The sequence below is a fragment of the Typopeltis vanoorti genome, chromosome 9 (assembly GCF_054136105.1).
Source record: "Typopeltis vanoorti isolate ZY-2024b chromosome 9, IOZ_Tvanoo_1.0, whole genome shotgun sequence".
NCBI lineage: Eukaryota > Metazoa > Arthropoda > Arachnida > Uropygi > Thelyphonidae > Typopeltis > Typopeltis vanoorti.
Genome location: NC_143557.1, coordinates 21,244,212 through 21,271,023, shown reverse-complemented (window position 1 = coordinate 21,271,023; position 26,812 = coordinate 21,244,212). Strand labels below are relative to the sequence as shown.

The following is a 26,812-nucleotide window of genomic DNA, read 5'->3' as shown; positions in this document are numbered from 1 at the left end:
TGTGCAAAATTATTCTTTCAAGAATTTTTAATATTTTACATGCGGGCATGAGAAGAGCAGTCTGGTTTTAGGCCAAACAGATCATGTATAGACCACTTTAACACCTTAAGAATAATAACACTGGCCAACAAAAAAAAAATTTTTTTCTGCTGATTATGATCTGACACTTGTTTTTTTACCAATTTGGGTGTGTTGATTTCAAATATCAAACCCATTTTTCTCTATCACTTAAGGTTTTTCCTCTATGGCATTTTCTTTTTGCTAATTTGTAAGTTTTTGATAGTTTTAAGGAGGCAGTACTATTTAGAGGATCAAAAAAATCGATTTTTTAATATTATTTTCTGAAAGTATGTACTTTTAAAAATCTGTTCCTAACTTTTTATCAAGAAATTCAAAAAATTCCCGAAGATATAGCCTATTATTCAAAGCGGTGCACAAATCAGAATCGGAGTGCTCACCACTCTTGCCTGTTAGTAAACGAATAACTGCGTAAGAACTTGTAACGGCAAGTACTGGCGCTTTGAATGCGAGAGAGGCCGATAACCGACCTAATACATTTAGGTGATGAAAAGTAGGCGATGACAACTGCCTAAAACAAATGAATGCTATGTGCATCATAGCGGACAAAGAACGATCGAAATCAGTCAATTTAATTGATCATGAAAGTATGATGAGTGCTTATAACATTTCAATAAAGTCTCTGTTTTTTTTTGTCTTGTTAATTGCATGTTAGTCGGCAGTGAAGAAAATACATCATGTCTACTACTCGAAAATGTGTCAATAGTGTAGATTCCTTCTGCTACATTTGTGGCAGCTTTTTTACTGTTCCCTGTCAAAGAACAAATATCACTGCTTTCGTTAAGAAAGTGTACTTTGCATACTTTGACATAAAACTTGCAGATTAGGAAAATTCATGGGCTCCAAATAAAGTGTGTAAGTCATGTGTAGAAAATTTACGACAGTGGAGCAAGGGAAAAAGCCAAAAATTAGCTTTTGGCATTTCAGTGATTTGGCGTGAACCGAAAAATCACGTAGATGATTGCTATTTTTGTTTAGTTCAGACTCCTGGTTATAATAAGAAGAATAAGAAAAAAATTGTGTATCCAAATCTCGACTCAGCAATTCGGCCAGTTGCTCATTCCAATGAAAAAGCCGTGCCAATTTATAAAGGACTTCCTTTACTTGAGAACGAGCATGATCAGGATATGTCAGATGTTCTTGAGAAGCAAGACCTGGATGTTGATTTAAACAATGAAAATTTAATTTCTAGTTCTGGACCGCAAGGTTTTACTCAAGCGGAATTGAATGACTTAGTAAGAGATTTGATCTGAAAACAAACCCCAACTCCAAATCACCAGAGTTAAAGATCGGTACTATCATTCTAAGAAGCCTGAATGACAAAGAAATGGAGCTAGCTGAGGAATTAGATAAGTACCAGATCGACATAATAGGGGTGACTGAAACAAAAAAGACAAAAACTGGTGAGATTTTTCTGAGCAATAAATACAAAATGTTATATTCAGGCAATGACAATCAAGGAAAAGAAGGAGTAGCCATAGTATTCAACACAAAATACGAGGCTAATCTTCTTGAATGGCAGTAAGTCTCAAGTAGAGTAATGTGGGCAAATATGAGAATGGGGAACTGGACAATGAGACTTATTTGTGCCTATGGTCCCACAGAAGGTTCTACTAAGGTAGAAGTGGAGGAATTTTTTGATGTTTTAGAAAAAGCAACTGACACAATGAAAAAGGAAAAGTTGATCCTTGTTGGAGATCTAAATAGCAGAGTAGGAAATGATTGTGAGACATACAAAAATATTTTGGAAAAATTTGGAGAAAAGAGCAAAGCTAATAATAATGGCAAATATCTGTTGGATTTCTGCTCAGGACATGGACTGGTTATTACTAACACCATGTTCCAACATAAAAATGTGCACAAATTCACATGGAGAGAAGAGGCTAGGAATAAGAAAAGTCTCATTGAATATGTTATTGTTGATAGTGATGTTTTCTCCCTGGTGCAGGACACCAGAGTGTACAGAGGATTTGAAATTGGAAGTGATCACTATTTAGTCTTGAGCAGGATAAAATTGAATTTCATATTGAAATGAATGACATGTAAGAAAGTTTTAAAGCAAATAAAAGTTGAGCAGCTCTCAGATGTGAACTGTAGACTAAAATATTCAAAGATTATTGAACAAAAAATGAAGAGTTTGAGAACAGGAATTAAACCTTGGAGATTCAGTGGCAAACTCTGAAGAAAACATTGATTGATTCTGCCAGAGAGGCATGTGGTGAGGTTGTCTGCAAGGATAAAAAAATCAGGACTTCCTGGTGGACACAGGAAGTTAAAGAGGCAGTAAGGGAAAAGAAGAAAGCATACCAAAAGTTCCTGTCAAATAAGTCAGCTTGTGCTCTTAGAGAATATAGAGACAAATGCAAGAATGCTAAACACTGTGTAAAACTAGCTGAACAAAAGTCATGGGAGGACTTTGACAAGAATATAGAAAATAAATATTAAGAAGGTGGCAAAATATTCTGGAGGTTGTTAAAGAAGCTTAGGAATGGAGGAAAGCGTGCTGTAAAAGGAGTTAGAGATGATAAAGGTGACATGAAAATGGGAGAAAAAGATATCCTTGAAGTATGGAGTAATTACTTTGAAAAACTGCTAAATGAAACAAGCAGTGATGACAGCACAGTGGTAAAAAACACTGACCAGGCATGCAGTCAGGAATACATATCCATACTTGAAGTAGAAAAAGCCATCAAAGGCTTGAAATGTGGAAAGGCAGCAGGAGTAGATGATATTCGACCAGAAATGTTGAAGTATAGTGGAATAAGAGTCTTACAGTGGCTGCACTGCATAGTTCAGAAAGCCTGGACAGAGGGACGAATTCCCGATGATTGGAATAGAGCTCTCATAGTACCCATATATATAAAAAGGGAAATAAAACTGCATGTGAGAATTACAGAGGTATTTCCCTACCGAGTGTTCCTGGCAAGATCTATGCAAGTATACTTGAGAAACGGTTGAGAAGAATTGTGGAAGAAAAGCTTGGTGAAGAACAAGCTGGATTCAGGCGAAATAGAGGCTGTCAGGATCAAATCTTCACTTTACGACAAATAGTCGAGAAAGCATGGGAATATAACAAAGATCTGTATTTAAGTTTTGTCGATTTGGAAAAGGCATATGACAAGGTGCCAAGAGAGAAGCTATTCAATACGCTGCAATTATATGGTGTCAATGGGTCATTATATCAAGCAATACTTAGTTTTTATTTGAGTTGTAAGTCAGCAGTTAGAATTGAAGGAAGTACAGGAAGATGGTTTAATGTTAAATCTGGTGTGAGACAAGGATGTACATTATCCCCTCTGTTATTCATTATCTATATGGATCACGTTATGAAGGAAAGTGGTATTAAACATGATATCAAAATTGGAGATGTTAATGTTAGCTCTTTGCTTTATGCGGATGATGTTATACTTCTAAATAAATCCACTAAAAGTCTGCAAGATTCTCTGACTAAATTAAATAGCTGTTGTAATAGATATGGTATGAAGGTCAGCAATAAAAAGACAAAGACAATGAAAATAGGCAGAATCATTGAAAATGTCAACTGTGTTGTGAATGGAGAACCTGTGGAACAAGTAAAACATTTCTGCTACTTAGGCACGATTTTTAGTGAAGATGGTAAATTCAATATAGAAATAGACAACAGAATCAGCAAAGCTGGTATCTTGGGAAGTCAATTTTAAAAATTCATATCGAATAAGAGAGAAATTAGTCAGAACACTAAATTAGCTGTATACAAGACAGTGTTCAAACCAGTTTTAACTTATGGATCTGAGAGTCCTGAGAAAGATTAGAGGTCTGAACAGATGGCATCAATGGCAATATAATATTAAAAACGAGGATATTAGGAAAGAACTTGATATTGTCAGCATCCAGGAATGTGTTAGCCGAGCTAATCTCAGGTGGTATGGTCACTTAAACAGAATGGGCGAAGAAAGATTAGCAAAACAAGTGTTCTCTGCCAGGTTGGCAGCAAAACGACCCAGAAGAAGACCAAGATATAGGTGGATTGATACGGTACAAAGTGCCTTAGACGATAGAAATATAAGATCTGATGTTGGAGTCTTGACAAGTAACAGACTGATTTGGAGGAAAATTGTAGATAGGAAGTTAGTAATGATGTAATTTTTTTTCTTGTAGTACTATCATATCCTGTACACCCCTTGAGGGTACATGGCAGGAATTTGATGATGATGATGAGTAAGAGATTTGGGCCTATCAAAGGAATCATCGGAATTGTTAGCTTCAAGATTAAATGAAAAAAACTTACTTGAGCAAGATACGAAGATAACTTTTTATCGTAGCAGGGAAAGTAATCTTGTACAATATTTTAAACACGAGTGTTCAAACACGAGTGTGGGTTTGTTTACTGTAAACAATGTGTCAGGTTTACTAACTGAAATGAGTGTTGTACAATATCATCCAAATGAGTGGCATTTATTTATCGACAGTTCAAGCAGAAGTCTTACTACACAATGAATCTTACTACTCAAGTGTGTCTTACTACACAATGAATCTTACTACTCAAGTGTGTCTTACTGCACAATGGGAATGTATATGGCTCAATTCCTATTGGCTATTCAGTCCACTTAAAGGAAACATATGAGGACATTAAAAAGGTTCTGAAGTTATTAAAATATACAGACCATAACTGAATCATCTGTGTGGATCTTAAAATGGTGAACTTTTTACTTGGCTTTCAAAGAGGATATACAAAGTTTCCGTGTTTTCTATGCTTCTGGGATAGTCGAGCTAGAAACCAACACTGGATCAGAAACATTGGCCTGTTAGAATATCCTTAAATGTTGGAGAACAGAATGTTATAAATCAACCTTTAATCGACAGAGAAAAAATAATTTTTCCACCTCTACACATCAAACTAGGTCTTATGAAGCAGTATGTTAAAGCTTTAGATTTACAAGATGACTGTTTCCAATATATATGTGAAAAATTTCGACGACTTAGTTATGAAAAAATTAAAGCCTGTGTATTTGATGAACCACAAATTAGAACTTTAATGAGAGACCCAAATTTCATCAACTCTATGAATGAAATTGAGAAAGAAGCCTGGACTTCATTTACGATGGTTGCGAATAATTTTCTTGGAAACAAAAAAGCGTGCAATTACAAAGATCTAGTGAAACAATGCTTGAAAATTTCCAGCGCCTAGGTTGCAACATGAGCATAAAGCTTCATTTCCTATACAGTCATCTTGATAGATTTCCCGAGAATTTAGGTGCTGTAAGCGATGAACAAGGCGAAAGATTTCATCAAGACTTAAAAACTATGTAAGATCGGTACCAAGGAAGATGGGATTCTCACATGATGGCCGACTACTGTTGGAGTATTCAAAGGGATTGCCAAAACAGAACACACAGCAGAAATTGCTACAAACAAAAATTTATTCCCAGAAACTCATGTGTAAGTAAAATTGTTATTTTTTTATAAATATTCTTGTAATTTTTAATGAATATTGTTAAGTAGTTATGTATCTAATTATCGGCCTCTCTCACATTCAAAGCGCCAGTACGTGCCGTTGCAGGTTCTTACGCATTTATTCATTTACTAACAAGCGAGAGCGGTGAGCGCTCCGATTCTGATCTGCGCACCGCTTTGAATAATAGGCTATATCTTCGGGAATTTTTCGAATTTCTTGATAAAAAGTTAGGAACAGATTTTTAAAATTACATACTTTCAGAAAATAATATTAAAAAATCGATTTTTTTGATCCTCTAAATAGTACTACCTCCTTAAAACTATCAAAAACTTACAAATTAGCAAAAGGAAAATGCCATAGAGGAAAAACCTGACGTGATAGAGAAAAATGGGTTTGATATTTGAAATCAGCGCACCCAAATTCGTAAAAAGCAAGTCTCATATAAAAGTCAGCAAAAATTGTGTTGGACTGTGTAATCGAACAGTTGAGTGAATTTAACTCCTCTTTATATTTGCTGTTTGTAGATTATGAAAAAAAGCATTCATTTCCATTGATAGAGATTGTGTGTGGAATTTGCTTCAAAACAAAGGTATGCCACAGAATATAATAAACCTTATACAGGAAGAATATAATAAATTCCACTGCCAGGTGCTTCATGATGGATATCTGACAGAGCCCTTTCAAACTCTATCTGGAGTGCGACAAGGATGTCTGCTATCTCTCTTATTATTTATACGGGTGCTAGATCAAGCTATGCAACAGACAGCAATGAAACATGCGAAAGGAACATGGAAAATAAATAAAACTTTGGATGATCTAGACCAGTGGTGGCGAACCTATGACACGCGTGTCAGCACTGACACACCTTGGATGTTGATAGATATTGTTATTCTGATGAAAAAAACTGTGATAAATCATGTGAGATCACGCTCAGTTAAGGCGAAGGTAGGTTTCGGTTCATTGAAAGAATTATATTTTATAGTTAGCCTATTTCTATTTTATTTTGAAGTTAGCTTATTTCTGTTTTAGTTTGTAACTAGCCTATAAACAACAAGCGTTTTAAGTTTACTGTTTCTTTCTTAATCATTATAATTTCTGCATAGTCATATGATATTATAAAAACTTATAAATACGTGCTTTATATATTATAAACTTATAGTTTTCATTTGATTTCTGTGTGAAATTTGTTCACGCATGCATTCCAAGTCTCTCGACTTAGTAATACTAGTGGTTTTAAATATCTAAAGATATTTAAAACCACTTTAACAGAAAATATAATTTGCAGCCAGTTTAATTGCTTTTGACTGGTGGTGGGAGAACTAGGGGACACCTATGGAAGCTGGGCAAGAGTGTGGTTAGCAGGGGTGTTAGAGCTGGGTTCTTTACTTTTAGAGTGTTAAATGAGTGGAATAAGCTGCCAGAGTCTGTTGTGGGTGCTATGACGGTGCACGAGTTCAAGGCAAGGTATGATAGATACTGTGAGAATGTAATCGCATGGTTGTGTGGACATGATGTTTAGGGCCTCCCTCGATGAGTCTAAGGACTCCTGGAGTTGCCCGAAATAATAATAATAATAATAATAATTTATCTGAGTAAATAATGAAAACATTTTTATAGTTGCAATAAATTCAGTAAATTTTGTTTAAATAATGCAAATAGTAACAACTTACAATGACGTCACAACAAAACCTACTAAATAGCTGCTATTTAGTAGCATGATAGAGAGTAAAACATAACAAGGTTGCTACAAACATACTGCTAATAAATCTGGCAACCCTGCTAAAAGAAGTAGTGGTAGTCTTGCATGGTCTGCCACTTAAGTAATTTGAGTTGCTGGTTGTATAATTCATTTCCAGTAATTGTTAGTTCTTATTAATTATTACTGCTTAATTACCACTGTATATAATTATGCTCGTTTTTAATTTGTGAACCCTTTTACAATGGTAGCTAGCACTAATAAAAAACTAAAATTATCACAGAAAGGAAGTGGAAGAAATTTCCAAGATGCCTGGACTGAACAATATGGTGTTATTGATAGAGGTGATAAAGTTCTCCGTAAATTGTGTGTTGAGCTATCTGTAAGTAGAACTTGGAATGTAAGAAGACATTTTAAAACTAAGCACAAATGGCTCCTAGAAAAAAACTTTTGAAGAATGCAAAGAATACATATTGCAACATCTAAAACTGGCAGAATCACAATCAGGGACTTTAATTAAATTTGTGTCAGGACCTTCAAATTTAGTAGCCACAAGTTACAGTATTTCACATACTATTGTTGCACATGGGAAACCACTTAGTGATGGTGATTTTATTAAAGAAGCTTTCGTAAAGTGTGCACCATTTTTATTTGAGGACTTTCATAATACGGAAGCTATTGTAAAGTGCATGAAAGAGTTACCATTAAGTAGGAATACTATTAAAGACAGAGTTATATCAATGAATGCTGGTATAGAAAATCAAATACAGCAAGACTTGAACTCGTGCCATTGTTTTTCCATTTGTCTCGACAAAACTACAGATATTACATCATCGGCTTGATTGGCTATTATTGCAAGGTATGTTCATGGTGATTCTATGCATGAGGAATTAATAAAGTTAGAAAATTTATCTCAAAACACAACAGGTAAAGACATATGCGACTGTGTTGTTAAAGTGTTCCATGAGAAACAGATTTATAGAAAGTATCTTCGATTGCAACTGATGGCACGACTAATATGGTTGGCCGTAATGTCGGTTTTATCAAACACTTTACAGAATATGTTGGTCATCCCCTGGTTTGTTTCCATTGTATTATACATCAGGAGACGTTGTGTGTGAAATCAGGCTTAAAGGATTTGGATGATGTGATGAGAATTGTGACAAAGGTAACTAATTGTATTGCTGCCAGGGCTTTAAACAAATGAGAATTTAATTCACTTTTAAGCGAAGTTGAATCAGTGTACAATGGTCTATTAATGTACAATAATATTTGATGGTTGAGTTGTGGCCAAGTACTTGAACGGTTTGTTGAATGTTTAAATGAAATTAAATTATATTTAAATACGAAGGGCATGGAGCACAAATTTTCTCAGTTGAACGATTCTGCTTGGCTCAGTAAGCTGATGTTTTTCATAGATTAAGTTCCTTCAGCACCTGAATGAACTTAATATACAATTGCAAGGTTTCAGAAAATCTGTCGATGTTATGTTTGGCACGATTAAGAGTTTTGAAAATAAACTCAAAATATTTCAACGTGATTTAGAAAGTAACAATATTTCCCAAAAGTGAAAATTTTTTTTAACGAAACCAGCCCCAAAAATCGTGAACAATCTATCGAAGTTCTAAAATCAGTAACTGAGCAGTTTTCTTCTAGATTTGAGCAATTTCGAATGTTGGAACAAACAATCCAATTCATAAAGTATTCTGATGAAACAGAATTCATGGATCTTAAATTAGATGGCTTTGAGCGGTTGGATTTAAAAGATCTAGAAATGCAACTAGCCGACTTCCAGTGTAATCCTATCTGGAAAAGAAAGTTTGTTGCCCTTAGAAATGAATTAGAAGAACTTGAGCAGGAACGTCTGCATGGTACCACGTGTAAAAATTCAGACTGTGAAATTCCAAGCGTGTGGAATAGCCTTCCTGAAAACTTTCATGCTCTTAAAATCTTTGCTAAAGCTCTTGTAACAATTTTCTCTTTTACATACTCTTGTGAAACTCTATTTTCTTAAATAATATTAAATTGAAAGGGAGAAATAGATTGAGCAATGATTTGAGCGCTGCCTATGTAGCATTAAAATGTACACACTATAGCCCTTCTATAAAGCAACTTTCTACCAGTACTCAGCAACAGAAAAGTCATTAAATGTGATGTAAATTTGTAATTTCACTTTATTAAATTAATTGTATAATATGAATTCATAGATTTTATATCAATGTCCTATTAAATAAATAGCCTAATATGATATGTATAAGTCACCATCTATGATTGTGTAGTTAAATTTATAATGCATGTATGCAAGTGGCACATCAACAACGTCAATATTTAAAAAAAAAAAGATGTGCGACACACTTGGGTAAAAAAGTTCGCAATCACTGATCTAGACTATTCAGATGATGTATGTCTAATTGCTCACAGACATGCAGATATCCAATACAAACTAACCATATTACAAGAAGAATCACTGAAAGTTGGTTTGAAAATAAATACAAACAAAACAAAAGAAATGAGAATCAATGTGAACAACAAGACACCAAGTACAATTGAAAATGTAAAAATTGAAACTTTCACATTTTACATATCTCAGCAGTGTTTTATCTGCAGATGGTGGAGCAACTAGAGATGTTGACATAAGGATTCAAAAGGCAAGAAGTGCATGTGCTAAACTTAGTAGAGTATGGAAAATGAAAAATATTCACACAGATACAAAATTAAAAATATTTAATGCATGTATTCAGTCAGTTCTTTTATATGGATGTGAAACATGGATGGTTTCAAAGGAAATACAAAGAAAACTACAGACATTCATAAACTGATGTCTGCGGAGCATACTTCGAATTTGGTGGCCACAAATCATTACCAATGGAGACCTCTGGTAAAGGACAAATCAGCAAAAAGTCAACATGGAAATCAGAAAACGAAAATTTACATGAATTGGACATACTTTTAGGAAAGATCATGAAGAAATCTGTCACACAGTCCTGGAATGGAATCCACAAGGAAAGGGAAAGCGTGGCCATCCTAAAAATAGATGGAAGAGATTGACTTTAATAGAGTGTTAGAAGAAGAGTTTTGCTGAACTAAGACCAATAGCAAGGATAAGAAATCAATGGAAAGCATTTATAGATCCCTGATGTTCCTGATGGAAACTAGGAACAAAGAAGAAGAAATTGGAAAGGGCCTAAAATCGATTTCATTGTCATGAGAGAAATCTTTATATGGGTGTTTTCATTTGAAAATGTTAGTTATCTGATCTTATATGGAGGTAGCAGGATTTTTTCCTCTCAGAAAATCAGGTTTTTCAGACAAATCGGCTTTCATAACACATGCAATTTACAAACAGAAAATGCCGTCAGTGGTAGATGGCATTGATAGTAGTTGTATGTGGTAGGAGAAGTAAGTAGTATGGGAGACTGTTAGATGTGTGTGTAGCAGAGTGGAGTTAGAGTGCCTTCCTGCAATGAGTCCCTGGACTCCTTGGAGGTGTCGCTTAATAATAATTCTGCAATTTGGCTGAAGCATAATTAATTAAATTTTAAACATTGAAAATTAAATGTTATAAACAAATATTTTGAACAAAAAAATGCGCTCATTAAAAATTTTTATTAATTTTTAATGTGTGTGTGTTTTGAAAACATTTGTTTATGAAACTTAATTCAGTATTATTATTATTATTTCACAACACCTCCAAGGAGTACAAGGACTCATCCACGGAGGGCACCTGCTCTACAACTCTCCATCTCCATCATTTACACCAATGTCATCTATTGTTCACCCCCACTAGTAGGATTTTTTGTAAGTAAATTGCATGTCTTAAAGGCCAGTTTGTCTTCTATGTGTGATGAAAAATCTGAGTTTATGGGAGAATAAACTCTGCTTCATCCATACGAGATTGGCTAATTCATCTTCAGTTGAATTCCATATAAAGATTTCTCCCGCCACGAAGAGAATTGAACTTAGGTCTTTTCCAATTGAAGGGCACAACATACCATTGTTCTTCCAATTGCGCTACAGAGGCACTTAATATGGATTTTTCCTCTCAGAAACTTTGGCTTCTTTTGGAATCACTTAAGGATCGAGGGATTGCTTAAGGGTCAAAATTGGACCTTCACATAGCATTTTAAGGAATAAAGAATTGATTGGGACTTATGATGTAATGTCCAATCCACACGTTATGGTATCCCATCAGTAGGTTCTTCCTGGATACTGAATGAACATAGACTTTCATAGACTTTTGTTTGTAACTCTTCAACTGTAAAAGTTGTAACTTGTATTCTCAAGTGATGGATTTTTCTGGATTTATGTCTATGGTATGAATAATTCTTTTTACCACAGTTTCTTCTTCCATTCAAGGAGATACTTCATACTGTATTTTTTTTTTCTTGCTTCCATCATTCTTTATTCCACTCATCACATTTCTCTTAGATTCTCTCTCATCATATTGCTAGTCTTTCTACCAGAAATTACTCATGGCTTCATTCTATTCTGGCTTTCTCTCTCTCTCTCTCCCAAATTTTCTCCTCCCCATTGTTTTCTTTCACTTCTGAGAAGCTTTCAAGTTGCATACTCCTGATTTGCATTCAAATTTCATATGAAAATAGCAGTAATAAAGACCCTAAAAATAAACAAGAAAATTGAAAGCATCAGCTGCATACTGATGGAAACCTATTGAACAAGTAAAACACATCAACTATTAAGGCACAAATTTTAATTATGATAAATTAAATATGGATATAGACAATGGAATAAGCAAGCTTGATATGGTAAGTAGTCAACTGAATAAATTTATATGAAGTAAGAGTGTGAAATTAGACAAAACACTTAAAAAGATAGTGTTCAGAGCAATTTTGACTGGTGGATATGAGAACTGGACTGGAAGTAAAACAGTTGATCTAACACTAATGTTAATACCCATGAACATGGGCATCTGCAACTTTCAAAGCCTATTTTCTTAAAAAGACATTCTCAAAGGTAGTAGAAACAAGAATTTTGGAAAAATTTTAACATTAAGCATGCAATTGAAAACATTCATGACTCGTGGGAGCAAGTGTCTTCTAGTTGCATGAGAGCTGTTTGAATAAACCTTTTGTCAGAATGCGCTAATAACTTAGGCGGTTTTCAAAATCCTATGAACAATGTGGTTGAAGAAATCGTTGCAATTGGTGAAGGCCTCGGGTTTGATAATGTTGAGAATTATCGGATTCAAATTCAAAAGATTTCAGCGACAACGATCTTCTTAAAATTGAACAACAATATGCATATGAATACAACGAACAAATGGAATGTGAAGATGAAGTTCCATAGGAGATAACAATCAAAGAACTAGATGGAATATTTCACAGTTTAGAATCACTTAAGCATCAAGTAATGGATATGAATCCAAATGTTAATCGAAGAATGCTTGTTTGCCGAGGTCTGGAGAGTCATTTTGCTTGTTATCGTAGAATTTATGCTGATAAGTAAAAAACAAAAGCTGTTCAGTCGACTCTTGATAATTTTTTTTGATAAAAAATTGCAGTAACTAATGTCCATACAAGCATTTATTAAATATTTACATTGCATTCATTTTTTCTTTCCTAAAAGAGTACCATATAAAACAAATTATTAATACAGTAATCGATCATGGATGAATTGTAATTTTTAGCATTGAGTTTTAGATTTGATTAATGTGATTTTGATATACATGGTAACATCGAGAGATTAATTAATCACATTAATCAAAGGGATACCTGTATCATGCATTAGGTGAACTAGAAAAGTTCCTTCCCTCCAGTGAATCAACTTCCTGGAGAAGCCTGTATAATGATAATAAAATTAAAATTTCTGATGAAATTAATATTTGGATCAAGCTAATATTTAATTAATATTTTAAAATAATAAATTTAGGATTCATATAAAAAAAATGATTTAAATACAAAAATTACAAAATACCTAAAAAATAGCCAGCGTAATAAATTCTATGCTTAAAGTTAAGCTGTTATAAATACAGACTAAAATACAATATACAATGCCAGTTTATATAATGGTATTAATTCAACAACACAGAATAATAAGAAAATAATATTTATTAACTTATTAGTTGTTATTTCACTGGTTTTATATCCAGCATCTTCAGGTATGCTGTATTCTGAAGATTCTGGATATAATACCAGTGAAATATCAGTTAGTAAGTTAATAAATATTATTTTCTTATTATTCTGTGTTGTGAATCAATACTGTTAAATAAACTAACATGTACTACCAACATGTTAGTTTATTGTTGTTTTTGTTGTTTTGCAATATACTAGTTATAGCAGCACTGTGTTATGGAAACAAAGTCTGACAAAAGCTTTTGATAGACTGCTACACAACAAACTGTTAAATAAATTGAAACACATGGGATTGGATAATAGACTTAAGAGTTGCATCAGCGACTGGCTGTCAGATAGGTTTCAGAAAGTTGTATATGGGGGTGCAGTATCCCGAATGAAGAAGGTCACAGTGTTGTACTGCAGGGGTCAATTTTTGGACCACTGTTGTTCAATTTGTATGTCAATGATGGGTTTAAATAGTGATATGCAAATGATGCAAAATGGAGAGAGAAATGCAGAGTCAAGCAGATGTTATGGCCTTACAAGAGGACTTGAATAGATTGCATGAATAGGCAGGTAAGTGGAACTGTCAGTTCAGTGTTGCAGAGTGTAAAGTTTTGAGATTTGGTAAGCACTGATGGGATGCAAAGTATACACTTGGTGGGGAAACTTTAAAGGAAGTAGAGAAGATGAGAGATCTAGTAGTGATGGTGGACATGGACCTGAAATTCAGGGACCACATTGCATAAGTTGTGAAGACATCATGTCGGATAATGGCAGTGTTGCAGAGGACTCTGACATGCAGAAATACAGAGGTTATGATGCCATTTTATAAAGCCTTGACCAGGCCTCATATGGATTATTGTGTACAGATTTGGTCATCGGGTTTTCGTGGTAATAAGGATATGTTGAAAAGAGTCCAGAGAAGATTCACAAAGATGGTCAGTGGTCTTTGGAATGTGGAGTACAAGAACAGATTGAGAGAATGCAAGTTGCAAAGCTTCATGAGTAGTAGGAAGAGGGGGGGGGGGCTATGATTGAGACATATAAGCTAGTCGGGGGTTGTTATCAGGTTGACATGGAAGAGATTTTTCATAGAATGATGGGGGGGGGGATAGAACGAGAGGCCATCACTGGAAACTGTATAAGGAGGGTGTGAACAGAGGAGTGAGGCGAAGGTTCTTTGCATGGAGAGTGGGTGAGTGGAATGCATTGCCTGAGTGTGTTGTGAATGTAGACACATTGAATCTGTTTAAGGCATGGTTGGATAAGCATTGTGTGCAATAGTGTGTACCTCCCATGATGAGTCTCTACTCCATGGAGGACATGATGATAATAATAATAAATATCAGATTTGATCATAAAGAAATGAAGATATAATAAAAGAATTAAACCAGAAACTAGTAATAGAAAATATAAACAAATATAACTGCAGTTGCATTCTTTTGAATTCAAACAAAAAAAATTGCCCATACAAGAATCTCTTTGTAAACTACAGGAACAATGAGACTAGGATGTCCATTTATCAGACATTATGATAACTTCTAAAGCTAGAAAAAGCCACAGTAGACTTAAATTCTTCAGGCCTACTGTGGTTTCAAAAATAATTTCTGAAAAGTTCATGTATTATTTTGTACATAATAGTGAGTATTCATATGCACATGCAAATATCCACATGTATATAAAAAAATGATACTTTGCTTACAAAGAAACACATCATCAGTACTTACAATTATAATAATGGAATTAAGAATATTTTACTCACTTAAAATATTCTTTATTAGTGGAATTTTTGCCTCAGTATCACAGGCATCATCAGTACAAGTACAAAGGCTAATTAAACAATAACTGACATATTCACAAAGTGCCACCTGAGTAGCTAATGTAAGATAACTAAAAAAAGTCATTAAATTTCCTGAACTTATTTTTAAAAAAAACAATATATATATATATATATATGTGTGTGTGTGTGTGTGTGTGTGTGTGTGTGTGTGTGTGTATACAATTACAAAAAAGTTAGGAAAGATTGGCTGATTTATAGAGTGCTATCTCCCACAAAGGGGATAGACGTTGACCATCAGATCTATTTAAGTTAGTGGAGTGACGTAACATTTCACGTTTCTTTGTAAAGCTGTTCCATGAGGAACCGACTTTTGTGAATGACTTTTGTCTTGTTCCAATGAACTCTATGTCTAGTGTTGATGGCATGCTCTGTTCAGGTTCGAGCTGCTGAATATACGACTTGTGCTTTTCTAACCAGATAAAAGCAGATCTTTCTGTTTGTCCAAAATATGATAACCCACAAGAGCAGGGAATTTGGTAGACACCTGGATAGCTCAGATGTGGAAGCTTGTCCTTTAGAGATGTGAGGAATGTAGAGATTTTTCTGATGGGTCGAAAGGCAACACAAATATTTAGTGGTTTTAACACTCTAGCTATGTGTTCGCCTTAAACATAGGGGATAGGTATATGCGTTATTTCTTCTGTATTTGAAGAGGATGCTGAAAAATGACTACTCAATGCTCTTTTTATGAAGGAATTCTTATATCCATTAGATAAGGAGGAATTAATATATTGCAATTCTTTCTGTAATAAGATTGCAATTCTTTCTGTAAGGGCCCACTCCTTTTGTTCTGAAGAACAAAAGGAGTGGGCTTGACGAACCGGTGTTTTTATAGTACCTGCCTTTTGACTGAGATGGTGATGTGATTCAACATGTATGTAATGGCCGGTATGAATGTCCTTCCTATAGACTGTGAATTGTAGGTTACCATCTGGTTAGCAAAGAATTAAGAGATCTAGAAAGGCTAACTGCTTATTTACTTCTACTTCTTGGGTGAACTGAATCCTTGGATGAAGTGCATTTATTTTTGAGAGAAACTGTCAATACTTCAGAAGTGCCCTTCCATATAGCAAAATTTTTCATCCATATATGTGAACCAATGGTTAGGTCTAGGTGAAATGTTGTCAAAAATACATTGTTCAAAATGCTCCATGAAGAAGTGCAATAGCAGGAAATGTAGGATTACCCATTGCTGTTCCTTTTATTTGTTGGTATAACTGGTTTTTGAAGGAAAAATAACCGGATTTTATTACAAATTCAAATAATTTGACTATGTCTGGAGGAAAGTCTTAGTGCAGTAATTCAAAGCTGTCTGCTAAATTTAACATTCGTAAATTGAGAAACAACATCTAGACTAATCATAATATCCAAATCGTCTAGATGAAGATCCGAAATTTTATTTCTGAAATCCAAAGAATTTTTTATATACGTAGCAGTTCTTCTGGTTGAAGAAGCAAGTAAATTTGACAGAAATTTTGTAAGTGGGACAACTTATACAGTCTACAACAAGTCTTAATGGAATTCCTGGCTTATGTAGTTTTGGAAGACCATATAATCTAGGTGGTTGCCCGAAGGAGGTTTTTAGTGTGTGTTTTTTTATCTTCATCCCATATCAATACATTATCTATAAGAGCATTAAGTCTTTTTATTTGATTACCAGTAGGATCCGAAGTGAGGCGGCTGTAAGTTGAATAGTCATGGAGTAACAGTGACATTTTCTTCTCGTATTTTCTTCTGTCTTGAATAACTAGGCTTTCCCTTTGTCAGCTTTCGTAATAATTAGGTTCTTATTATTCTTCAGTGATTTAGTGCTTTTAGTTCAGAGTGAGACAGATTTGGCCAAGGAGGCTTGGCATTAAAAAGAATTTTTGCACATTCAAATCTGTTTTTTGGGGTAAGGATCGAATACCTCTGTCTATACTATGAAAAAAATCTATTATGGGTACCTAAATTCAGGAAATTTAATGACCTTTTTTAGTATCTTACATTAGCTACTTAGGTGGTACTGTGTGAATATGTCAGTTATTGTTTAATTAGCCTTACTGAAACTTACATCATCAGTACACATGATATACCACTACCACGATATGAATTATATATTCAGTTTAATCCATTATCCAAGTGTAAGCAAACAAAGTTTGAACCTGAAGTATCTTCAGGCATGGGGCAACTTGTGGCAAAGGTGGACTAAGTTCTCATTACTTTCCTTAGTATCCCATAATGTAAAGCACATCTCCTTGTGGACAAGTATAATGTTATGCGTTATGGGAAGGGTCACTACACAACCGGTTTCGACCTTTATTCAGGTCTCTTCGATGGGGGCCAGATCCAGAGGTGATACCAAGGTTGAAGCAATGCAGAACTCATATTTCCATATGCCAGAGGCCAAAAGGTGTCACACCTTATTAAATTACTCTGGATTAAAGAAAGATGTTGGAAGTTTTTTTCACTTTTCTCAATAAAGGTCGAAACCGGGATGTGCTTTACATTATGGGATACTAAGGAAAGCGATGGGAACTTAGTCCACCTTTACCACGAGTTGAAGTCCACCTTTACCCAGTCCTAAAGATACTTCAGGCACAAACTTTGTTTGCCTACACTTGGATAATGGATTAAACTAAATATATAATTCATAGTCTAACCAAGTGAAAAAAAACTTCCAACACTACCACAATATATCACCAATATCAAGAAATGAAAGTTAAAAAAAAAATATATTTATTTCAGAAAATGCTATTATCTTGAATAATTATATAACTATTTGATATAATACTAATAGTATTTATCATTAACCATTTAGATATACTCTATTCTTGGTGTTATGTATCCTGAAGAAAGTGTTCCAGCATTTGCTTTATTTAAATTTGTACAGGTATGCATCTTATTATTATTATTAATTATTATTTTCCTGACATCCATGAAGTCACAAGATTCATTGTGGGAGGTTAACATATAGTCTGTCATATCACTTACCCTTTTGCTCACCACTTTCTATTGCAACTTTCCACACATTTCTTTCTCCCAATGATAATGAATTAAAATTCAGCAGCATGACTGAATTTAGATAATATCTTCTCTCCTCCACTTATTAGTTGGTGGGTAGCATGGGCTGTTGATAGTGGGCTTCTGTTTAGTGCTGTCCATTTGACTGTTTGGTAACTTTGTCTATTTTTGATGTCACTCATGTATTGGGTTCTTGGTCTTCCACTACCAGATCTTTCCTCCATCATTTCTTCAATCAAATTTTAGTCCAGTCTGAGTGTCTTAATAGGTGTACTGTGATGTTATTTCTCCTTTTTTTCTAATGTATGTATGTATGTCTTTTTTTCTTTTGCTTTTCTTAATACTTCTTCATTTGTAACTCTTTTAGCCCATTTGATCTTCAGCATCTGACACCAACACTGCATTCTCGACTGCTAGCAGTCTTGATTTGTCTCTTTTTTTAGAGAGTGCTTGTCTCTGATCTGTAGAGTGCCACACTCCAGACAAAGCTTTTAATAAAGTACAGTTTGATTTTTATATACTGTAGTTGATAAATTCTCAAAGACATATTTCTTGATACTAATAGTGTTCTTTTCTTGTTACATGTCCTTTTTTTCTTGTGCTATTCTTGCTCTCACATCTCCTCCACTTCTCCTATCTTTTGTGACATTTACGATTTGCTCTCCATCCCTGGTACATTTCATTACTTTTGTTTTTTTATTCATTGATTTCCATCTTGCATCTTTCATTTAGAATTTTATTCGTCTTTGTAAGTGATTCTTTTTCATTTTCATTAAGGCTATGTCGCAGCAAAATTGCATTGTAGTATAAAGCCTGTCATTGATTTTTATTCCACTATTAATTTTTTCCTTAAATTTCTTCATAATTATGTAATGTAAATATTAAATGAAATTCGATGTAAATATTAAAAAGTAATGGCAAGAGTCCACAACCCTGTCTAATGCACTTTCTTATTTTAGCTTCTTTCCCTTGTTTTCCTATGACTGCAGTTTGACTTTTATATACGCAGGTGGTCTTAAAAGTTCTCGGCCTAATGATGAAAAAAAAAAAAGAATTTATAATTTCAAAATTATTTTTATTTTTCAACATAATCTCCCTTAAAACTAATACATTTAGTACAGTGATTCTCCAGTGCCATTATCCTGTCCCTGTAGTGGTTCTCAGTAAGATCTGCAAAATATTCCTCTACAGTTGCAATCACCTCTTTATTTGAAGAAAAATGCTGACCAGCAAGGAAAAGTTTTAGTTTTGGGAAGAGATAGAAGTCAGAGGGAGCCAAATCTAGGTAGTATGGTGGATGTTCCAACAATTCATAGTGCAGATCCGTTAATTTTCAAATTGCCAAAACACCTTTGTGGGCAGGTGCATTGTCCTGATGAAAGATGATTTTTTTTCTTCTGCAAACCGGGTCTTTTCTCATGAATTTTTTCATCTAGTCTGGTTAAAAGATCAGAATAATATTACCCTTTTCAAGATAATTAATAAACAAAATGCCTTTATATATAATAAATTTAGTTTAATCCTTTATCCAAGTGTGAGCAAACAAAGTTTGCGCCTGAAAGTATCTTCAGGACTGGGTTAAGGTGGTACACACCAGGGCAACTCGTTGCAAAGGTGGAGCAAGCTACCAACACTCCTATCCTAGTATCTCCTATAATGCAAAACACATCTCCTTGCGGATATGTCTATTGTTATGCATTAAGGGAAGGGCCACTACCCAGACCGGTTTCGACCTTTATTGAGGTCTCTTCAGTGGGAGCCAGGCCCAAGTCGAGATATCAGGCAGAAGCATTAGCAGGTCATCTCCACCTATAGGAATTGCCAATTGGTGTGCCACCCTTTTTTAATAAATTACTCTGGATTTAGAGAAAGATGTTGAAAGTTTATTTTCCACTTGGTTAGAGTATAATAAATTTAGTTTAATCCTATAAAGGATTAAATTTAATCCTATAAAGGATTAAACTAAATTTATTATACTCTAACCAAGTGGAAAATAAACTTTCAACATCTTTCTCTAAATCCAGAGTAATTTATTAAAAAAGGGTGGCACACCAATTGGCAATTCCTATAGGTGGAGATGACCTGCTAATGCTTCTGCCTGATATCTCGACTTGGGCCTGGCTCCCACTGAAGAGACCTCAATAAAGGTCGAAACCGGTCTGGGTAGTGGCCCTTCCCTTAATGCATAACAATAGACATATCCGCAAGGAGATGTGTTTTGCATTATAGGAGATACTAGGATAGGAGTGTTGGTAGCTTGCTCCACCTTTGCAACGAGTTGCCCTGGTGTGTACCACCTTAACCCAGTCCTGAAGATACTTTCAGGCGCAAACTTTGTTTGCTCACACTTGGATAAAGGATTAAACTAAATTTATTATACTCTAACCAAGTGGAAAATAAACTTTCAAAATGCCTTTAGTATCCCAAAACACCAATGCCATGACCTTTCCTGCTGATGGAGCCAACTTTGTCTTCTTTGGGGCTGAACAACCAGCTTCTGTCCACTGTTTTGACTGTTGTTTGAATTCTGGTGTGTAATGGTGAATCCAAGTCTCATCTATAGTAATAATCAACACACACAATCAGTTTTATTCTTGTTAAAATGCTCCAAGCACTGTTCAGAGATTTTCATGCGAGTGTGTTTTTGATCTGCTGTGAGCAAGCGCAGCACCCATCTTGTGCAAAGCTTTTTCATTTGCAATTCTTCATGCAAAATATATTATTATTATTAAACAAGACCTCATGGAGTCAAAGACTCATCTAGGAGGTCCTTTTATCTCACACACATCTCATCATACCCGGTCTTAAACACATTCAAACTCCTTGCAGACACCACACTCTCAGGCAAGGCATTCCAATCATTCACAACTCTGCACGAAAAAAACCTGTCTCTCACTCCCCTACTCACACTCTCTTTATACAGTTTCCAGTGATGACCTCTGGTTCTCCCCTGATCTCCCACTATTCTCTGTAGAACTTCTCCACCATTGATCCTATAACAACCCCTTACCAACTTGTAGGTCTCTATCATATCTCCCCTCTTCCTTCTCTCCACTAGACTCTGCAAATTACATATTTTCAATCTTTCCTCATACTCGACATTCCAGAGGTCAGAAACTACCTTAGTCAGTCGCCTTTGGACCCTTTCCAACATCTCTTCATCCTTCTGAAAACCAGTTGACCAAATCTGGGCACAATAGTCCATGTGTGGCCTAATCAAAGCCTTATACAATGGAACAAGAATCTCCCTACTTCTACACGTCAGTGTCCTCCTCATCATTCCCAGAAGTCTTTGTGTTGTCTTCACAGTTTTGGCGATGTGTCCCCTAAATTTTAGATCCTTATCCACTATCACTCCCAGATCTCTTATTTCCTCTATATATATATCCTACACATTCTTTTGAAATGCCTGTAGTCTCAGCAATTTCATGCACTTTGAATCGCCGGTTATCCAATACCATATTTTGATCAATGATTTCTAGTGTTTTTACACTTTTTGGAAGTCTTTCTTCGTCCGCACGGTTAGCCTAGTGGCTATGCGCTTCGCAACCATATGCCTGGGGAAGGAGTGTCCTAGGTTCGATTCCCGTCGGTGACGTGAGGAGCTGAAGGATCTTCCTTAGCCCTAGCCAAGTTAGCCAGTCTTGGGTATGGACAGCAGGGTTTTTTCCCCAGTTTATTCTGGGGTTTTTCATCCCGCAAGGCAGGCAAACTGGCCTTGAGAACTCAACACTACAGGCCATAGGATACACCGGGGCATAAGGCTGACCACCTTATCCTGTAAACGGAGTGAGGTCCGATGATCAATGGACCCTCGACACCGCAAGGTAAAAGAGGGTATAAGGAAGATGACATGATATGACATGGAAGTCTTTCATGTGGATCATCTTCAAGGCTGGTATGGCCACATTTAAACTCGCAGCCCATTTCTTAATTGTCAAAAATGAAGGAGAAGAGTGCCCATAAACTTTTATTAATTTCGAATGAATTTCTTTTGGTGTTAAACTTTATTTTACAAAGAATTTTATAACCACACAATACTCAATTTTATCCATTTCAAGGGATACAAACAACACTTCTGCTTCAGACAGCTATATAAAACAAACTACTTGATAGAATGGCTTGCAATTTCACATGGATGCTTATGACCACTTTTTAGACCACCCTTGTAGTTGATAAATTAGTCTTCTGTCATTGTAATCTATCTTCAGGTTTTTAAGGAATTTGAACATCATATTCCAGTCAATGTTTTCACAAGCTTTCTCTATATAAATGAATGCTATGAGTGTGGGTATGTTTTTTCTAAGTGGTAACACTGATGAGCATGGGGAGAGTTAGTTTAGCATCTCTTCTCGCTCTGTTCCTTCTGAAGTGAAATTGGTCATCAGGTAAGTGTTCTTCTATTTTTCTTTCAATATGGTACTGCTGTAATATGTGTGTTGCTATTACTTATTTATAAAGCCTGCTTGGTTACTGCGCCTTTTGAAATACTGTAATTTCTAATTAGCAGTGCACACTTTCTCTCTCGTAACCTTTCTTGCTTATACTATGTTTATCTACCTTTCGCACTATGAATCTTATGCCTATGGATACAAGAAAATTTATTTTTATTGAGACTGTGCCACTAATATCTTTTAATTGGCATAAAACTCAGTAATACAGCCGGTTGATTTCTCTCTCTCTCTTTCTCTAACACAAATTCTTTCAGTAAAACTTGACACAAACAGTTGTGGTCTGTTTGCACTTAACTATATGCTTCGGCTATCTCACTTGGTTTCCCACTCACAAGTTCGCATTTTGTTTTTAGGAACAGTGCATTGAAAAATAAACAATCAGGCAGCACTCTGTTGACATATAATTAAAACACATTTATTTACAATAAAAACATGAAGTATATTAAATAAGTGATAGGGAAATTACTCTCTCTTATATACTTTTGGTATATAAGAGAGAGTAAAAAAACAAACTTTCCCTTTTCAATATTAATTGACTATACAATATGATTACTCTATTACTTCTCTGCTTAAAAAATTAAACTGCTGAGACTAAATTACTCATAAAGAGATTAGCTAGCTATGGCAAGTTATCTTACAACTTATATTCCAGTTAACAACAAATCAGAGCACTCTCTTATAGATATTTCTTATTACTATTTCTTATCAGTCCATCTGTGACATATCTTCTAGATTACAACAAGAATGTACATAAAAAGATGTAATACACCTACAGAGGCTGTGACGACGAGTAATAGAGTAATCATATTGTGCTTTGTCACGACAACTTCCAAAGGTCCTGTATCAAAGTCACTATGGTTTTTCTATCATCACAGGCCTTAGGTTTCCGTCTGGAGAGTCTTGTTTCAGGGGGCGCTTCACCGGAATATTTGGCTGGTCTTGAACTGCAATCTTCCTGGTACTCGAAAGTTCAGGCAAAAAGTTTCAGCATTCAGGCTTGAAGATCGTTCGACGGCTTTTGGCTTCCGTTGACTTCCCACAGCACTAAGACATCCGACCAGTACTTGGCATCGGCTGTTCTCCCAATTATTCTCTGGCTCTCTTCAGTAACAACGCTTCACCTCTTCTCTCTCAGCAACTAGATCTCGGCTCTCCTCTGTCAGCAACTGGACCTGAACTCTCCTCACAATGATCGGCTCAGTCCCCCTTTTATTTACACCTTCTCGGGACCTTGCGCCAAGGGTTGTAAACCCTGAAGAAATCGACAGTTCTCCTTGATCCTTTTGTTAAGGCCGGCCCGTTCTTTTTTCTCCTTCATGCGCTCTTTTTCCTTGTCTTGTCAGGCAGCGGAAACTTCTCTGAGTAGACCTCTTTGATACTAGCTTTGAAGATGTTCATGCGCAGAACTTACAAACAACTTTCTCACACACTTCATCGTAAACAACTTTTTTGTGCTCTTATACATAGCTATTATACAAAGTTCTGATGTCAAAGCATTGCCTTTGTTTTTGACATTCTAGAAACTTTAGTTAAAACAGTAAATACAATCAATTCCCATAGGGTTATTTACATTAATCTTTAACATAAAATGCATAGAGACAAACAAGGTTATTTTTGTAACAGTTCTCATGAGACTTGACCTCTGTAAAAATCAATGTAAAGTGCTTTGATATTTTTAAGCTACAATTGAGTTTTACAAAGGCCCACCCCTTAATGAAAAATTTTTCCATACGGTGTATTATATATTCTCTGGGTCAGACAATACTCAGATTTGTCTTTTAATTTTGAGCATGGAATGCCGTCAGCCTAACCTGTGGGCTCTTCTTGGTGCGACTGATGTTGTGATTCTTGCTTGTCACTAATGAAAAAATTTTTCCATACAGTGTTTCTATGTCATGGGTTGTATTCTCTGGGTCGGACAATACTCAGATTTGTCTTTTAGTTTTGAGCATGGAATGCCGTCAGCCTGACCTGTGGGCTCTTCTTGGTGTGACTGATGTTGTGATTCTTGTTTGTCACTATCCCCTGGGCGTCTAATTCCCTTCCGATCCCTTGCTCTCTTTCTATTTCTCCCGTTACCTGGGTGGTGACCTCCACTATCATTTATTTCTAATGTGTTTACTTCTATTCCATACTTCGAATTTTTATTTGTGGCCACCTTGACACTGAAGATGTGTAAGGTCTCTCCCCATTTTACCTGTTCGGTATCTTTAACATTTGGGGGACCAGGCAAAGAATTCTCCCTGTCTTTCTTATCAACAATTCTATTTTCCTTTGCCCCCCCCCCCTTTTTTAGCTGGGAGCGGTCGCTCCATGTTATTTTCTCACTAATCTCTCCATTAGCACGAAGTTTTTGAGTATCCTTCTTCCAGATAATCTGCTTAATCCCCATTATTGAAATTTCCTTTTTAGAGAAATCGCAGGAGAACCTGTGTTTCTCTAAAAAGTCAGTTCCAAGTACTATCTTTTCCATAGTTTTAGAGGTTTCTGGGAGAATTATTAACTTTGGTGAGATGGTCAACTCAAAACCAGGCAGCCACATGTTTACTTTTAATTTCTCTGAGACGTGAACAGAGGAGTTTGTAATTCCGTTTAATATGATCAGCCTTTTTAGCATAGTGATACAGTCGGGCACCGGGGAATTAAGCTTCCTGAATAATGACCTGGTAATCACTGAAACTAGGGAACCAGTGTCTAGCAAAACTTTGCACTGTATCCCTCTTATTTTTCCCTGTATCACTGTCATAGATCCTTCATGCTGATTCTTAATGTTTCTTGGCCACTTCTTAGTCTTCCATGTGGGATGATAGTGAGTAATTATCACATTAGATTCCCAATGAATCCTTCTATCGGAGTCTCTTCTACCGCTATAGCGATTTTTTGCAATGTGCCTAAATTTATTGCATTTATAGCACTGAGGTACTTTCCTCCTGTTTTCCCTTTCAGTACACTCTTGTTCAGATCCCAGCTGATCTTTGGAGGTTTTTGCTTTGAACTCCCCTAACTGATATAGAATGGAGTCAAGTTTTTCCATCAAGGGCTGCTGTAGTTTCTTTTCCTCCTTTTTGATATAAGAGTGTAGTTCTTTCATGTTAATAGACTCTGCAACACTCTGTGGCCTTATTTTCCTCTTTTTCTGCCTTCAGTTTGTCTTTACTTTTTTTAGGATTGCCTGGATTTTTCTCTTTCTTAACCTCTCTCTTTTGATCTGACACTTCAGTAATGTTGTGTATCTGGCTGGCACTGGATTCGGGATGAAGATCGCCTAGCCTTTCTTCTTTTTCTTTTATGGCCTGATAGCATTCTTCTGAGGCAGTGTTTCTCAACCGGCAATCCGTGACGATGGGACAGGTGGTCTGCAGGCAGACTTAAATTAATTAAATAAATATATATTTTTTAATTATCCAAACAAAACAAATTAAAATTGAATAAGTAAGTAAAAATTATTGAAATCAAACGGAGCCTTCAAAAATCCAACAAATAGCATCAGAATGTTCAAAGGCGGAAGCAATAAAACTATTGTTTTTCACTTCACCCCCTCTTTTATTATTCATCATTCTGCCGCTAAATTTGTAGATGCAGAATGATGAATAATAAAAGAGGGGTAAAGTGAAAAACAATATAGTTTTATTGCTTCTGCCTTCCCTTGCTGTTTTGTCAGATTTGAAGTGAACATGTGTTATCAACATTTCAACCAATTGCTTGTTGTGAATAGATTTTTATTATTGAAGGTTTCCTTCAACCAAGGCTCAATATATCTTCAGAAGTGCTAAGTGATACTTGAACAAAGTGTGTTGTGAGTTAACCCCGGTATTTATATATTTTTCGGAAACATTTTTTTAATAATGTAAAAGTGGCTTAGAACTAGGACTTTGAAAAGAAGAGCAAATGGAACAGGTAATGCTAACCCTAATTGTAATGCACGTGTTGTAATGGCCTGTAAATCTGATACTATTAAAGTAGAAGAAATAAGCAGTTCAAAGAAAAGATACAGTAGGAAATATAACAGTTCATATTTGGAATTCGGGTTTACTTGGTGTGGAGATGAAAGTGAACAGAAACCTCAATGTGTTATGAAGTGTTGTCGAATGAGTGCATGAAACCTGCGAAACTCCGATGACATTTAGAAACTAAACATTGTGATGTGAAAAATAAGTTAATTGAATTTTTTCAATGATGCTTAGGGACATTAAATCATGGGAAAGATATAGTTTCGGCCATGGGTTCCAT

The 26,812-nt window shown here is 35.4% G+C and overlaps 1 protein-coding gene across 3 annotated transcripts in view; it reads left to right on the top strand.

The window, feature by feature from the left end:
- Positions 1-26,812, top strand: part of LOC150102917 (UNC93-like protein MFSD11) — a 424,271-nt gene that overhangs the window by 360,752 nt on the left and 36,707 nt on the right. For all 3 annotated transcript variants that reach the window (XM_090398563.1, XM_090398562.1, XM_090398564.1), the window contains exon 12: positions 17,926-17,997. In XM_090398563.1, the coding sequence (XP_090254689.1) occupies positions 17,926-17,997 (72 nt within the window). The remainder of the gene's footprint in view (positions 1-17,925; positions 17,998-26,812) is intronic.